Source organism: Hyperolius riggenbachi, chromosome 8 (genome assembly GCF_040937935.1).
Source record: "Hyperolius riggenbachi isolate aHypRig1 chromosome 8, aHypRig1.pri, whole genome shotgun sequence".
NCBI classification, from domain to species: domain Eukaryota; kingdom Metazoa; phylum Chordata; class Amphibia; order Anura; family Hyperoliidae; genus Hyperolius; species Hyperolius riggenbachi.
This window is the reverse complement of record NC_090653.1, coordinates 264,331,786-264,346,343: the sequence shown is the minus strand read 5'-3', so window position 1 is coordinate 264,346,343 and position 14,558 is coordinate 264,331,786. Positions and strand designations below refer to the sequence as shown.

Genomic DNA, 14,558 nt, shown 5'->3' with positions numbered 1-14,558 from the left:
TATTAAACTAAAATGTCCATTAGCACCATTATAAGTATGTGGGACTAACGTTTGGTATAGTAAACGCAGAATAGAACGTCTGTTATAGTAAACCATTTTTTGGGAAAAAAAACTTGGGTGCGGGAAACTTGGGTGCAAGGTGAAGGTGAAAGACTGCTCACCCTGCTCCTGTAAAAGTACCAACGGCATTAATTACTATTCCCTCTCCAGGCTGCCTTCGGCGGAGGAGAGAGATGCTGGGCTCAGTCTTTTGCAGGCCCCCGCTATAGCCGTAATTCACATTACAGCCTATGGCAGCACTTACATTCCCGTCGCCCTTTTTGCCTGCCTTGCGGTATTCTTTATCTGGCTATAGTGGAAAGTGGGCGGTGCATGCATCATACATCAGTCAGAGACTCATCAGCCATGGTCAGTAGATAGGCTGTCACTTGTAGCCTGCTCACCATCTGCACATCTGGGCCTGCGTGGATTACCTCAAAAGCACCAGCCGGTGCTTCCTGTATAAGTTGCTGCCTGTTTACTGAGGGAATTGCCTGTCACCTGTGACTTGCTTGTGCATGGCTGCAGTGCTACTGTATCATCCAGGCTGCACAGAACTGTGGAGAGGAGCTCACTAGAAGTACTGTACATGCATTAAAAACATACATACCTGGGGCTTCCCCCAAACCCCTCTGGCCTGATTGCTCCCAGGCCATCCTCTCCTGGTTCCCCATTCGCCCGCCTGAAAAAGTCCTCCAGTCTGGGACCAACTGCGCATGTGCGGCCAGGCCACACGCATGCTTCTGCCGAGTTCACGTTGCCGGGGGTGCTCTGCGCCGACTGCCGGATGTTGCAGGCGAACAGAGAGCCAGAAGAGGACGGCGTGGGAGCGACCAGGCCAGAGGAAGCCCCAGGTATGTAAGGCCAAAAAGGGGGGGGGGGGGCTCCAGCTTCTTAGCATCCCTCCAATACAGAGCCCCTTTCCTGAGCAGGTGAGGTCACATTTTGTTATATTACCTATGGTAGGTGGTTGCAGTTCTTTTGCATAAGTGGATCTTTTTACAATATTTATCCTGGTGTTGCTATGGACTACATTTACCGGTATTGTTTAACTACTTAAGGACCATGGTGATTGAAATCTACGCCCTGTTTTGGTGGGCTCCTGGCTGGCAGGGTGTAGATTTCAATCACCGTCGCAGCGCGCATTCGCCGTTTCTGTCGCTCCCTGCCGATCGCGCCGCTCAAACCCGACCTCGCTCGCCGCAGCTCACAGGCTCTGCCTGCCTCTATGACAACGGAGCCATGTGTGCTGGTCAGGAGCCGTTTTCATTGGCTCCTGGTCGTATCTATCAATGTAAGCCACTCCCATTGGCTTACATTGATCGACACGGTCAGAAGCCAATGAAAGCGGCTCCTGACTGGCTCACATGACTCTGCTGTCATAGAGACGGCAGAGTGGATGTCTGGAGGATCCCAGCATGAGGCAGTGACAGCAATTGCGGCGGGTATGTGCGGCGATTCGTCGGGATTCCGTCGTTATTGTACCAGCGGTCTCTGGTCCTTAAAGGGAACCTAAACTGAGAAAGATATGGATTTTTTCAATTAAACTAATACTAGTTACCTGACTCCCCTGCTGATCCTGTGTATCTAATACTTTTAGCCACAGCCCCTCAACAAGCATGCACATCAAGTGCTCTGACTGATGTCAGACTGGATTAGCTGCATGCTTGTTTCAGGGTTGTGACTCAGACACTACTCCAGTTAAATAGATCAGCAGGACGCCAGGCAACTGGTGTTGTTTAAAAGGAAACATCCATATCCCTCTCAGTTAAGGTTCCCTTTAAAGCATTTACCTGGGGCTTTCCCAAGCCCCCAGCAGTCATCCTGTGCCCTCGCCGGTCCTGCCCGACAGCAACTGCGCCTGCGCGTCTCAGGCAATGCGACGCTTTCTTTGCATTCTCACTCGCTAGAGCAGCTATAGCGGGTGGGAACACAAAGAAAGCGTCACATTGCCCTGGGCGCACAGGCGCAGTTGCAAGTCGGCGGTAATGAAAGTAGCTCCCGCGGGAGAACAGAAGCTCGGGCAGGACCAGCGAGGGCACAGGACGACTGCTGGGGGCTTGGGGAAGCCCCAGGTAAGTGAAACTGTTTGGTTTAAACCAATTTACAGTTCCGCTTTAAGGGGGCAGAGACCGCAGGTACTTAAGTGGTTAAAAGGAAACAAATATGGCAGCCTCAATAAACCTCTAAGTACCCATTCAAAGTATATTCACTCAGCTCACTCTTCTGCTACATAGATTTAGTAAAATTGTGTCATCAAGACTGTATCATCAGTGGGTGCCTACAGCCTGTCAGACAACTCCTTCCTCAATCGTTTAAGGCGCACCAAAATGCACAAGGCAAATGCAGCACCTGTTACAACCACACAAGATTTGGATGTTTTAAGCTTGAACAAGCGTAAACACTGCTACAAATTTCCATATGGAAGGAAGGATGAAAGTGGTAATAACTGCATGCTGTATCCCAAAGGTAATTCTAAATAGCAAATTATATGCAAAAATAAAAAAGGTACTCATAAAAGCAGAGAAGGTTGTCCACCTACTGCAGACAGTGTTGTGTGATACTTAGCAGACAGCAGTTCAATACACAGAGCTATGACACTGGAAGACATTTACCGCAGTGAAACAGAAAAAAAATCATACTCGCATATAAAATATCTAAAAAGTGATTATAAAAAAAGGGTCAGAGAAACTGCATGGCATACAGCAGAGGAAAGAGAGAAGGCGTGACCAGGCAAGCAAGAAATTTGGATGCCCACGGCTAATGGACGATTTGGGCGCCGCCACAGAGGCTAATGCAAAAATTTGGGCGCCCGATAAATATAGTTTTGAAAATTAGAACGTTATAGTTTGACATGTTTATCAGTTTGGAAAATAAAAAGTTAGTGTTTAAAAATTTTTTGGTCTTTTGTGTTTACAAATTTTTTTGTTTTTGAAATTATTTTGAAAAAATAAGGTTAGGGAGATTTTAACGTTAGGCATCAGGAAGGAGGGTCTGCGCAGAAAGGCCCAGCAAGAAGGGGAGGAGCACATGCAGGCCAAGCCCAGAAAAAAAAAGGGTCTGCTACAAGGACTAGCCCAGAGAGGAAAGTGTGGCAGAATGAGGTCTAGGTCAAAGATAAGAGGGGGTAGCACAGAGAAAGGTGAGATGCCACAGGCAGACACGGCCCAGAAAGAGGGTGGTACCACAGGGAGGAACAGTTTAGAGGGAAGGGGTTATACTGGGAAGTCCAGTCCAGAGAGAGGAGGTGGCACAGAGAGGCCCGGCCCAGAAAGAGTTGGGATGACAGAGGAAGGCCCAGTCTATAGAGAGGTGGGATGACACAGGGAGGCTCAGCTAACAATGTTGTTGATACTCTGAAGCCTGTTCCAGAGGGAGAAGGCTGGGGATGATGGTGAAACAGGAAGGCCTGTCCCAGAAGGCAAGGGAAATAAGGAGGGCCGGAAAGGAGTTGCACAGGAATGGCTGGGCCCAGAGAGGAGGGGTTGGTAAAGGGAGGAGTGGCCTACATGATATTTTATGAACGATGGCTGTATAGACAGGTAGCCTGCCCCAAAACTTCTCTCGTAACTTGGGTGGAGGTGGAAGATTAGCAGGAGGTGTCATGAATTACAAAAACAGCTACAACATTCTCAAAATCAACAGATCCTAGAAGGAGAGTCCATGGACATCAGCGGACACTTCTCCTCATGCAAGATTGTCACACGAAGTAATCAATCTTTTAGAGAGGAGAAAATCTAGCATGTGTGCCTAAAGGCTCGTACACACGTCTAACTGAAGTCAACGACGGGTCCGTCGGTACCTCCCGCTGGGCGGGTTTTCAGCAGACAGTACAGCGTGTTCAGTCTGTCGGCGGACTGATAAGGCTGTTTCTGAACGATCCGCCTGGCGGATCCTTCAGAAACTGCCTTATCAGTCCGCCGACAGACTGTACACACGCTGTACTGTGTGCTGAAAGCCCGTCCAGCGGGAGGTGCCGACGGACCCGTCGTTGGCTTCAGTCAGACGTGTGTACGAGCCTTAACTCAAGACACAAAAAGAGTCGAGCAGTAATCTGGTCACTGTGCGGGAACAGCGGCAGAGGAAGACACAACACAGAGGGGAGGCAGGAAACTGAGCAGTCAAATTATACAAATTAAATTTAGCATTCAGAGTTATAGGACTGCTCTGCTGCACAGATATCACAGGTGGTCAGCAGAGTCGCCCTGATAAACAGAGAGAACAACAGACCACACAGGGGGAAGAAGAGGCAGCAGAGGATTGCAGCACTGCTTTATGGGAATGGGAAATGGCAGCAGATTATACAAGACCGAGACATTCAGCCCAGGAAGAGATCAGGCAGCTGTGGAGTACAGGGATAAACCAGGCTAGCGGCAGAGAGTGACAGATGACTGTGGGAAGAGACAGTGAGGAGGGGGGACAGTCAGGGTGGGAACACACTAGGCTGAAATGCTAGCGTTAACGTGCATAAGGCAAGTCAAAGTGCTGCATTAAAAAACGCATTTGTTTGCGCTCTGCAATGTGCGTTTTTGAAATGCAAAACTTGCTGCATATTTTTCTAAAACGCACATATTGGCCTCAATTCACTAAGCTTATCTCCTGTCTTTAATAACGTTTCTAGAGTTGTTACCATGGTGATAAGGCATGTAGTAGTCAGGAAGCATTTTACCTCAGGCAAACCTAAAGTTAACTCTTCTGTCTTTAAGTTAACTCTTCAATCCTTAAAATAACTCCAGAGTTAAAGACAGGCTGTTAATTAACTGCGTGTGAAAATAACTACAGAGGAGGTAAATTAACTACAGAGGAGGTAACGTACAGCATGAAGAGATAAGATAACTCTCTCACTGTGTGGAGGTAAGTTTTCTCTTACCTTATCGCCAGCATGATCTTAGTGAATTGAGGCCAATGTATGTCAATGGCGATGCAGAGGTATAGCGGTTTATTGTGTTTTTTATGCGTTTTGGTATAAAAGCCAAGTATGACGATGTATTTCCACTTCCTGTTGAATTCCTACCGTAGTGATGAGTCAGAGGGGACATTGAAAATGTGTTTTTATACTGGCTACATTTCAAAAAATTTGCATAAACCGCTTATCAGAAATGCATACAAAAACGCACAAAATGCAAACGCAAGCAAAACGCATGTGCGAATTGCAAACACACTCAAAACGCATTTCTTTATGACAAAAAAACCAAAACCGCATATGCAGTAAAACGCAACCTTTCACGCATTGCCTAGTGTGTTCCCAGCCTCAGAGAAAAATTGCAGGGCGGCAAATAACTGTAAAAGTGGACGTCTTGAATAACGTACTGCATGCTGCATTCTACTATGTCGTTACGGTTCCTCTTTAAAGGTGCCCATATACACATGAATTTACCAATTCTATCCCCTGCAGATTCGATCACTGTGATCAAATCGGATGGGAATTAATTATTCCTAAATGTTTGATCAATCGACTGGATGGAAAACTCATCTAGATTGACAGATGAGTGATCAGGGTCGGGGGAGGCGCAACAGTAGACGGACGGCCCATAGAGTGGCACTGCATTAAACTGGACAATGCTGCAGTTTGATCAATTCTCAATAGATTCCCTTCTGGGATATACAGTATTAAAGGACACCCGAGGCAAAAATAATAATATAATAATAATCTGCACATTTATATATAGTGCTTTTCTCCTGTCGGACTCAAAGCGCTCAAGAGCTGCAGCCACTGGGACGCGCTCAAGAGGCCACCCTGCAGTGTTAGGGAGTCTTGCCTTGAACTCCTTACTAAATAGTTACGGACCCTAACCAGGACCCATACCCTGGTCTCCTATGTCAAAGGCAGTGCAAGTGAGGGTCACACTTTTCTTTCAGAAAGGAATCATTAGTTTTGGAACATTCAGGTTAAAATCTGTATGTGTATGGCCAGCTTTAGGATAGACTGGCGAGAGAGGCAGGATCAACCAGGATTGGTTAAAGTGGACCTAAACCCAAGATTTCCTCTCTAAAAAGACAAGCAACAGCATAATGATCTTTATACAAGAACATTTCCTTGTACAGCTTATAGAGCTTTTCAGAAATGCTGCAGCGTAGTTACTTCCTGGTTTGCTAGGGGCACAGAAAGGGTTAACCTCCCATGTTTACATATAGCCTGTCTAAATGGCACACCCACAACACATATCAGACAGAGGTGACAGCTCAAATTATAGCAGCTCATTACTAGCAGGTAAGGGAGAATTGGACAGGCTGTTATCTCTAAATACACACAGGGTGGGTTTCTCTGCGTTTTCCTTCCCTCCTGTGGAAGAGTTTAGCTTCTCTTTAACATTCACGTTGTTGCAGTTTTAAAAGTTGCATTTGTTTCAACTCCCCAAACGCTCTTGTGCAATGTTGCAATGCACACAAGAGACATTTTTAGGGTATCACGTTTGAGGCCATCAAGGTATATAGTCAGCATGCTGCATTTAGGCACCTGAAAATGACGTAAAAACGCACAAAAATGTGGCCAAACAGTAATCGTTTGCCCTCGCATAGCAATTTTATGCATTAACCACTTGAGGACCCACCCTTTACCCCCCCTTAAGGACCAGCGCTGTTTGTTGTGATCTGTGCTGGGTGGGCTCTGCAGCCCCCAGCACAGATCAGGGTGCACGCAGAGCGATCAGATCGCCCCCCTTTTTTCCCCCCTATGGGGATAATGTGCAGGGGGGGTCTGATCGCTCCTGCGTGCAGGCTAGTTGCGGGGGGGGGGGGGGCACCTCAAAGCCCCCCTCCGCGGCGACATTCACCCCCCTCCCTCTCCTACCTCTCCCCCCGGTGATCCGGGCTGCACAGGACGCTATCCATCCTGTGCAGCCAGTGACAGGACGTCCCCTGTCACATGGAGGCGATCCCCGGCCGCTGATTGGCCGGGGATCGCCGATCTGCCTTACGGCGCTGCTGCGCAGCAGCGCCGTACAATGTAAACAAAGCGGATTATTTCCGCTTGTGTTTACATTTAACCTGCGAGCCGCCATCGGCGGCCCGCAGGCTATTCACGGAGCCCCCCGCCGTGAATTGACAGGAAGCAGCCGCTCGCGCGAGCGGCTGCTTCCTGATTAATCAGCCTGCAGCTGGCGACGCAGTCCTGCAGCTGCCACTTTGCCGACGCACGGTATAAGCGTGCGGTCGGCAAGTGGTTAAAGAGAACCAGAGATGAAGCACCCTCTTGTATTTTACCTTATAAATCAGTGGGAACATGACAGTAAACACCTGCTCTTTGTTTCATTGTTCTCTGTTTAATCTGACTGTTATCACCTCTGATAAGAATCCCCGACTGAGCACTCAGTCTAGCTTTGCTATGGAAAGATTATAGCAGAGTCTGTCTTCTCTGGTGTCTTTTCAAGCCCAAGCCTGCTCCCTTGTGGCTCTGCTATAATGACTCAGCTATAATTATTCCCTGCAAAGCCAGACTGAATGCTCAGTCTAGGATTCTTATCACAGCTGATAACAGACACTTTTAGCAGTGAGGATGAAACAGAGAGCATGGTAAGTATTTTCTCTAATGTTCTTACTGATATATATGGTAAAATACACAAGGGTGCTTCGTCTCTGGTTCCCTTTAATAGGATAATCACTTTGAAATGCAGAGTGCATGCTTGCATAAGCCTTTAGATTGTAGGCTCCCAAGGGCTCTCCCACCCGTATGTGACTTGGAATTGGTTATTCATTTCATAGCTCATTATGTATCATGTACCCCTTGTTTGTTTTCCTTCTTAGTACAGCGCCATGGAATGTGTTGGCGCTTTATAATTCAATAGCAATAAATATTGCACGTGTTTTTCTGGACATTTTGGAAGACATCAGCGTGAATCGAGCATTATGCACAGATAAGAGATGGCCGGGATGGGGTAAAGTTCCTAGACACGTAAAGCATATCCTCTGATAACGTAAAGAGTCATACAGGTGAGAGACCGCAAGGATTAGAATAGACAGCAGCACACCTGATGTGAAAGAGACAGACATTAGATGAATAATAGGGAAACAATAGCAGGGATCAGAGCCGGATCATGCACAAGGCAAACCTAGGCAGTTGCCTAGGGCCTGGACAGAGTCTAGGGGCCTGGAGGATGCTGGCCCCCACCAAATCTTACTAAAAAAAAGCCAGGTGACCATCAGTGGTGTGATAAAATTGCCATCTTGCCTAAGGTCCCATTTCATTTTAATCCTTTTCTGACAGGGATGCATCAGAAGAGACAGAAAGTACAGAAAAACAACAGCCAATCAGAGATCATGAAAGCAGGAGACAGCTTGCAATGCATTAGAGAGCAGCGTACACAGGTTAGAGGCAGCTGGTTCTTCACGGTGTATTCAACCCTAGCTCTGCTAAGAGACTGCCAGCACAGGAGAGGTGTGAGAAAACAGATAGGGTGGACTCAGCACAAGGGACACGTGAGAGACCGTTCTCTATAATAGTTTGCAAGCCGGCCACTGTGCATCTGTAACCTCCCCCCCCCCCCCCCAATGTTCTATACACTACTCCTCCTACAGCTTTAGGGGTACAAGAACCAAACCTTCCACGCGTCTTCTTCTTATAGCAGACTACAGCGTTTTCTAATCACTACCACTCATACATACAGTTTTGAAGCTACATACAGCAATCTTGGGCCAATTATTCTTGATATCAGCCCCAATAATTAAACTTTACACAGTCAGTCACATTGTCACGGGGGGGGGGGGGGGGGGGGGTAACATTCAGGAAAGTGGGTGGAGCTTACAACACCCAATCAAATTTCAGCTGCAAAAATTAAAACTGCAGTCATTCTTAGACTGTTAATGATAGGATCCTCAAACTTGGCACAGTTGGTTACAGGGTGACTGGGGTCAAGTTTGGACAAAATTAGATAAGACTAATCAAATTACACAATTGGTCCAATCATGCAATTTAACTATCTATTGTTATTGGTCCATTTGTACAAATCCACTGGTTCAATCTGAGTGGTCCAATCGTGCAATATGATTAATCCAATGTGATTGGTCTAATGTGATCGCGCAGCATGGTTGCGTAGTCGTTAGCACTCTTGGCTTGCAGCACTGGGTCCCCGGTTCCAATCCCAGCCAGGGCACAGAGTTTGTGTGTTCTCCCTATGTCTGCGTGGGTTTCCTCTAGGCTATCCAGTTTCTTCTAACATACCAAAAACATACATAAAACATAATTGGCTTTTCCCTAAAATTGGTTCTAGACTGTGATAGACATAACTATGGTAGGCATTAGATTGTGAGCTCCTCTGAGGACCGTCAGTGACATGACTATGGAATGTGCTGCAGAAGATGTCAGTACTATATAAATACATAATAATGATTGGTCCAATCATGCAATATGATTGGCCCAATCTGATTGGTTTAGTTATGCAATCTGATTCGTTTATTCTGATTCGTTCTATCATGCAATGTGATCAGTCCAATTGTGCAATTCGATTATGCCACTTGAAATGTATGATTGGACCAATCTGAGTGGCCTAATCATGTAAGGTGATTGATCCAATCGTGCAATTCAATTGGACCCAATGCTATTGCACAAATGGACCAGTCTTATTGGCCTAATCACGCAATTCAATTGGTACAATCTCATTAGTACAATCAGTACCAATTGGTCCAGCCGTGCAATCAGAGGTGGTGCATGACGCCCAGAGAGAAGGTCCTCTTTTACTGCACAGCCTAGTACACTCCATCAGTTAGTAGTGGTAATAATCAACAAATCATTCCTTCTCCTCTGCCTACAACTCTCTCATGCAGGGTTTGTCCTTCGAAACTCAGTTTTTGTGTCTGTATTATACAAACATTATACAGCGCTGGGATGGAGCAGCGGGCAGGTAACAGTGGTGAGGGATGGGAGCAGCAGGCAGATAACATTGGTCAGGGATGGAGGAGGGAGCAGTGGGCAGGTAACAGAGTGGTCAGGAAAGGAGCAGGGAGCAGGTAACAGAGAGGTCAGAGATGGAGTAGGGAGCAGCAGGCAGATAACAGTGGTGAGGGATAGAGGAGGGAGAGTTGGAAGGCAACTGTCATCGGAGATGGAGTAGGGAGCAGCGGGCAGGTAACAGTGGTGAGGGATGGAGCAGGGAGCAGCGGGCAGGTAACAGTGGTGAGGGATGGAGCAGCGAGCAGTGGGCAGGTAACAGTGGTAAGGGATGGAGCAGGGAGCAGCGGGCAGGTAACAGTGGTGAAGGATGGAGTAGGGAGCAGCGGACAGGTAACAGAGTGGTCAGGAATGGAGCAGGGAGCAGGTAACAGAGAGGTCAGAGATGGAGTAGGGAGCAGCGGGCAGGTAACAATGGTTAGGGATGGAGGAGGGAGCAGCGGGCAGGTAACAATGGTTAGGGATGGAAGCAGCGGGCAAGTAACACTGTCAGGTATGGGAGCAGCAGGCAGATAGTGGTCAGGGATGGGAGCAGCGGGCAGGTAACAGTGGTCAGGGATGGAAAAGGGAGCAGCGGGCAGGTATCAGTGGTCAGGGATGGAGGAGGGAGCAGCAGGCAGGTAACAGTGGTCAGGGATGGAGGAGGGAGCAGCAGGCAGGTAACAGTGGTCAGGGATGGAGGAGGGAGCAGCGGGCAGGTAACAGTGGTCAGGGATGGAGCAGCAGGCAGGTAACAGTGGTAAGAGAAGGGAGCAGCGGGCAGCTAACATTGGTCAGGGATATAGGAGGTAGCAGTGGGCAGGTAACAGTCCTCAGGGACGGAGTAGGGAGCAGCGGACAGGTAACAGAGTGGTCAGGAATGGAGCAGGGAGCAGGTAACAGAGAGGTCAGAGATGGAGCAGGGAGCAGCAGGCAGGTAACAGTGGTGAGGGATGGAGCAGGGGCAGGTAACAGTGGTCAGGGATGGGAGCAGCGGGCAGGTAGCAGTGTTCAGGGATGGAGCAGGGAGCAGCGGGCAGGTAACAGTGGTGAGGGATGGAGGAGGGAGCAGCAGGCAGGTAACGGTGATCAGGGATGGGAGCAGCGGGTAGGTAACAGTCGTCAGGGATGGAGCAGAGGGCAGGAAATAATGGTCAGGGATGGAGCAGGGAGCAGCAGGCAGGTAGCAGTGGTCAGTTATGGAGCAGGGAGCAGCAGGCAGGTAGGTAACAGTGGTCAGGGATGGGAGCAGGGAGCAGCAGGCAGGTAGCAGTGGTCAGGGATGGAGCAGGGAGCAACAGGCAGGTAGCAGTGGTCAGGGATGGAGCAGGGAGCAGCAGGCAGGTAACAGTGGTCAGGGATGGAGCAGGGAGCAGCAGGCAGGTAGCAGTGGTCAGGGATGGAGCAGGGAGCAGCAGGCAGGTAGCAGAGAGACACAGCAGGCATGCAGTGCAGTGTAGTGCAGCAGACAGGTAACAGTGGTCAGGGATGGGAGCAGCGGGCAGGTAACAGTCATCAGGGATGGAGCAGGGAGCAGCAGGCAGGTAGCAGTGTTCAGGTATGGAGCAGGGAGCAGCAGGCAGGTAGGTAACAGTGGTCAGGGATGGAGCAGGGAGCAGCAGGCAGGTAGCAGTGGTCAGGGATGGAGCAGGGAGCAGCAGGCAGGTAGCAGTGGTCAGGGATGGAGCAGGGAGCAGCAGGCAGGTAACAGTGGTCAGGGATGGAGCAGGGAGCAGCAGGCAGGTAGCAGTGGTCAGGGATGGAGCAGGGAGCAGCAGGCAGGTAGCAGAGAGACACAGCAGGCATGCAGTGCAGTGTAGTGCAGCAGACAGGTAGAATACTAAGTAGCCGCAGATTACACAAGTCAGAGGCGGTGGGGATGCAGAACTCTCTAGGAGACAGCAGCAGAAGATGAGACATCCGAGAAAGAGACCTTCATGGCACAGCCAGTGACAGACCCCACGTCACATAGTCTAGCAAGTGGCAGCCAAGATGGCAGGTAAGGAAAAGCAGGTCAGTCAGATCCAGCAAGTTCCCTGGCAGCACCCTGTTGCTGCGTTGCTGACATTTGCCACCCTGCAACACAAGACGGCTGACACAGGCTGGTGAGGTCAACGTGGTGACACTGCCAGAGCCCAGAGAGCGCTGCCATCTCTCCTAGCAGGTGTCGTTCGGCGCTATCACACCAGCGACAAACCGCCACACATAAAATAGCAGCACGCTGTCCAGGTGGGCCCGGGCAACCCCGCCACATCCGCGTTAACCCTCGGCAGGCCACCCTATCCCAACTTTCTTCGGGCAGGTGGCGTTACCTGCGGGGGGAACTTACCGGGCTCCGCCGTTTGAGGCTGACGTTTTTCCAGAGCAGTAGGTGCAGCTGGTGCAGGAACCCCATGGCGAGCAGCGATCACCGGTGGCGCCCCTCCGTCCACTCGCTGACCTTTCGCTCCAACCGGTCATTTAAAGGGGCGAAGGCTCGCGGCGGTCCCCGTTGAGAAATTCCCAAGCCAGGCTCATCATCGTCTTCAGCAAGACACACAGTCAACGTCTGCCGGAGTCAACCGATCACTACGGAAGAACAACAATGGATTGTGGGAGAATCAGCTCTTAAAGGGGGAAAACAGGCAGCGAAACGGCGATCCCCCCTTCCAGCGGTCTCCGCTCCAGAGCCCAGAGGCAGCACACTGACCAGCAGTCGGTCTAGTTCTGCGGTCTGGATAGCAATCAGCTGTGTTTTCACGTCTTCACTGCCTCCTCCTCCCTGCTGCATTCAGTTACAGCTTCTGCCAGTCTGGCCAAGCCCAGCCCACTCTTAAAGAGACAGCTGCCTGTTTTCTGCACAGCAGATGAAAAACATTGCCCAAGGTGCAAGCTACATTTCCAGGGACACTTGACTGCTGAGGTGACGCTCCGAAGGGCACAAGATGTCCTGGGAAGAAAAAAATAAAAATAAAATAAAGTTAAAAAAAAAAAAATCTAATAAAGATGTTAAAAATAGCCGGAAGGGCCCTTTTCCACAGAAAACGATTGGCTTAAAATCGCAAAACGCTAGCGATGTTTAAATTGCTAGGGTTGCTACTTTAACATAGGAATCGTGAAAAGTATTTCCCACTGTAGCAATGCGATTTGCTGTAAATCACAACCGCTTTTTGGAGCGATTTTTTTTAAGCAATTGTGCTATAATGTTAAATGCAAAATCGCAAACAGTAAACAAAATTGATGAAAAACTCAATCGCTTGCGTTTGCGATTCTCTTTTGCAATTGCTAGTGGAAAAGGGCCCTAAGGGCTGGGACATAATAGAAATCGCAAAACGCAATCACAAGTGTTTTGTGTACGCGCTTTGCAGGGGATTGCCACTGTGGTTTCCAGCAAATAAAGGACCTCTGTCGCGAAAATCTTAAAATTTTAAATATATGTAAACATGTACAATTAGGAAGTGTATTTCTCACAGATTAAAATGAGCCATACATTACTTTTCTCCTATGTTGCTGTCACTTACAGTGGGTAGTAGAAATCTGACAGAACTGACAGGTTTTGAACTAGTCCAACTCCTCATGGGGGGTTCACAGGGATTTCTTTATTTTCAAAATGCACTTAGTGAATGACAGTTGCTATGTCCAACTGCCAAAAAAAGTGTACGGTGAGCAGGGAGGCTGGTCAGCACCTTTGTATAAATCTTTTAGGGAGCGTCTTTATCCTCTATAATAAAACCCTAACTGTCGCTGCGTCCAGCAGCTGTCCCTGTGTCCCAGGTTTTTTGTTACTGCGGATGTGCACAGTAACAGACAGCTGGACGGGACCAGGGAGCAAGGTGGGCGGGCGAACGAGGTGGTGGGCGGGTGCAGGCGGGCCACCAAGATGGGCGGGTGCGGCCGGGGGCTTGCGCTGGGCGGGCACGCATGCGCACTGGCGGCGGCGGGCGGAAAAAAACCTAGAGCCCGTTTTTAAACGGGCTTGGGTCTACTACTAAAGCATAAAGGCCATGCTGAGAATCCCCTATGGAGAGATGGACTGGCCCAAAACCTGTCGGTTCTGTTAGATTTCTACTACTTACTGTAAGTGACAGCAACATAGGAGAGAAGTAATTTATGGCTCATTTTATTCAGGAAGAAACGCACTTTGTATTTGTATGTGTTTAAAATTTAAGATTTTCGTGACAATTCCTATACTTTGCATTGAAACTAAAGCTCTCACAATATGCTGCATGTCCTACGATTGCGATTTTCAAAATAGCAATCGCTCCAGCGGACTCACCTCCATACTCATTCATTAGCAAAACGTTTTTAAAAGTGCCGCAGTTCTCAAAACTCCAAAATCGCTCAAAAAAGCGCTCTAGTGTTCCCCAGGCCTAAAGGTGCACATACATTACTTGATTTTCACCTTCCAATTCAATCATTTTGTCAAACCAGAGGAGGAGAATGGAGTGTGTTTTATTGCTCGATTGATGCAAATTGGCCGATATCTGCTCGAATCACAAAAATTTCTTGATCAAGCAGGATGGAAAATATCAGTCAATTGTAAGGAATTGGCTAATGTTCACACGATTTCGATCAACACAGAATCAATTTTGCTCTGGGAACATGGAAGCATGTTTTAAAGGATAACTGAAGTGAGAGGGATATGGAGGCTGCCATATTTATCTCCTTTTAAACAATA

At 48.6% G+C, this 14,558-nt stretch overlaps 1 protein-coding gene across 2 annotated transcripts in view; it reads right to left on the bottom strand.

Moving 5' to 3' along the window:
• The window catches only part of ABCA2 (ATP binding cassette subfamily A member 2), a 217,137-nt gene extending 204,342 nt beyond the window's left edge, over positions 1-12,795 (bottom strand). For both annotated transcript variants that reach the window (XM_068248769.1, XM_068248770.1), the window contains exon 1: positions 12,231-12,795. In XM_068248769.1, coding sequence (XP_068104870.1) covers positions 12,231-12,296 — 66 coding nt within the window. In that variant the 5' untranslated portion in view covers positions 12,297-12,795. The remainder of the gene's footprint in view (positions 1-12,230) is intronic.
• Positions 12,796-14,558: the final 1,763 nt, after the last annotated feature.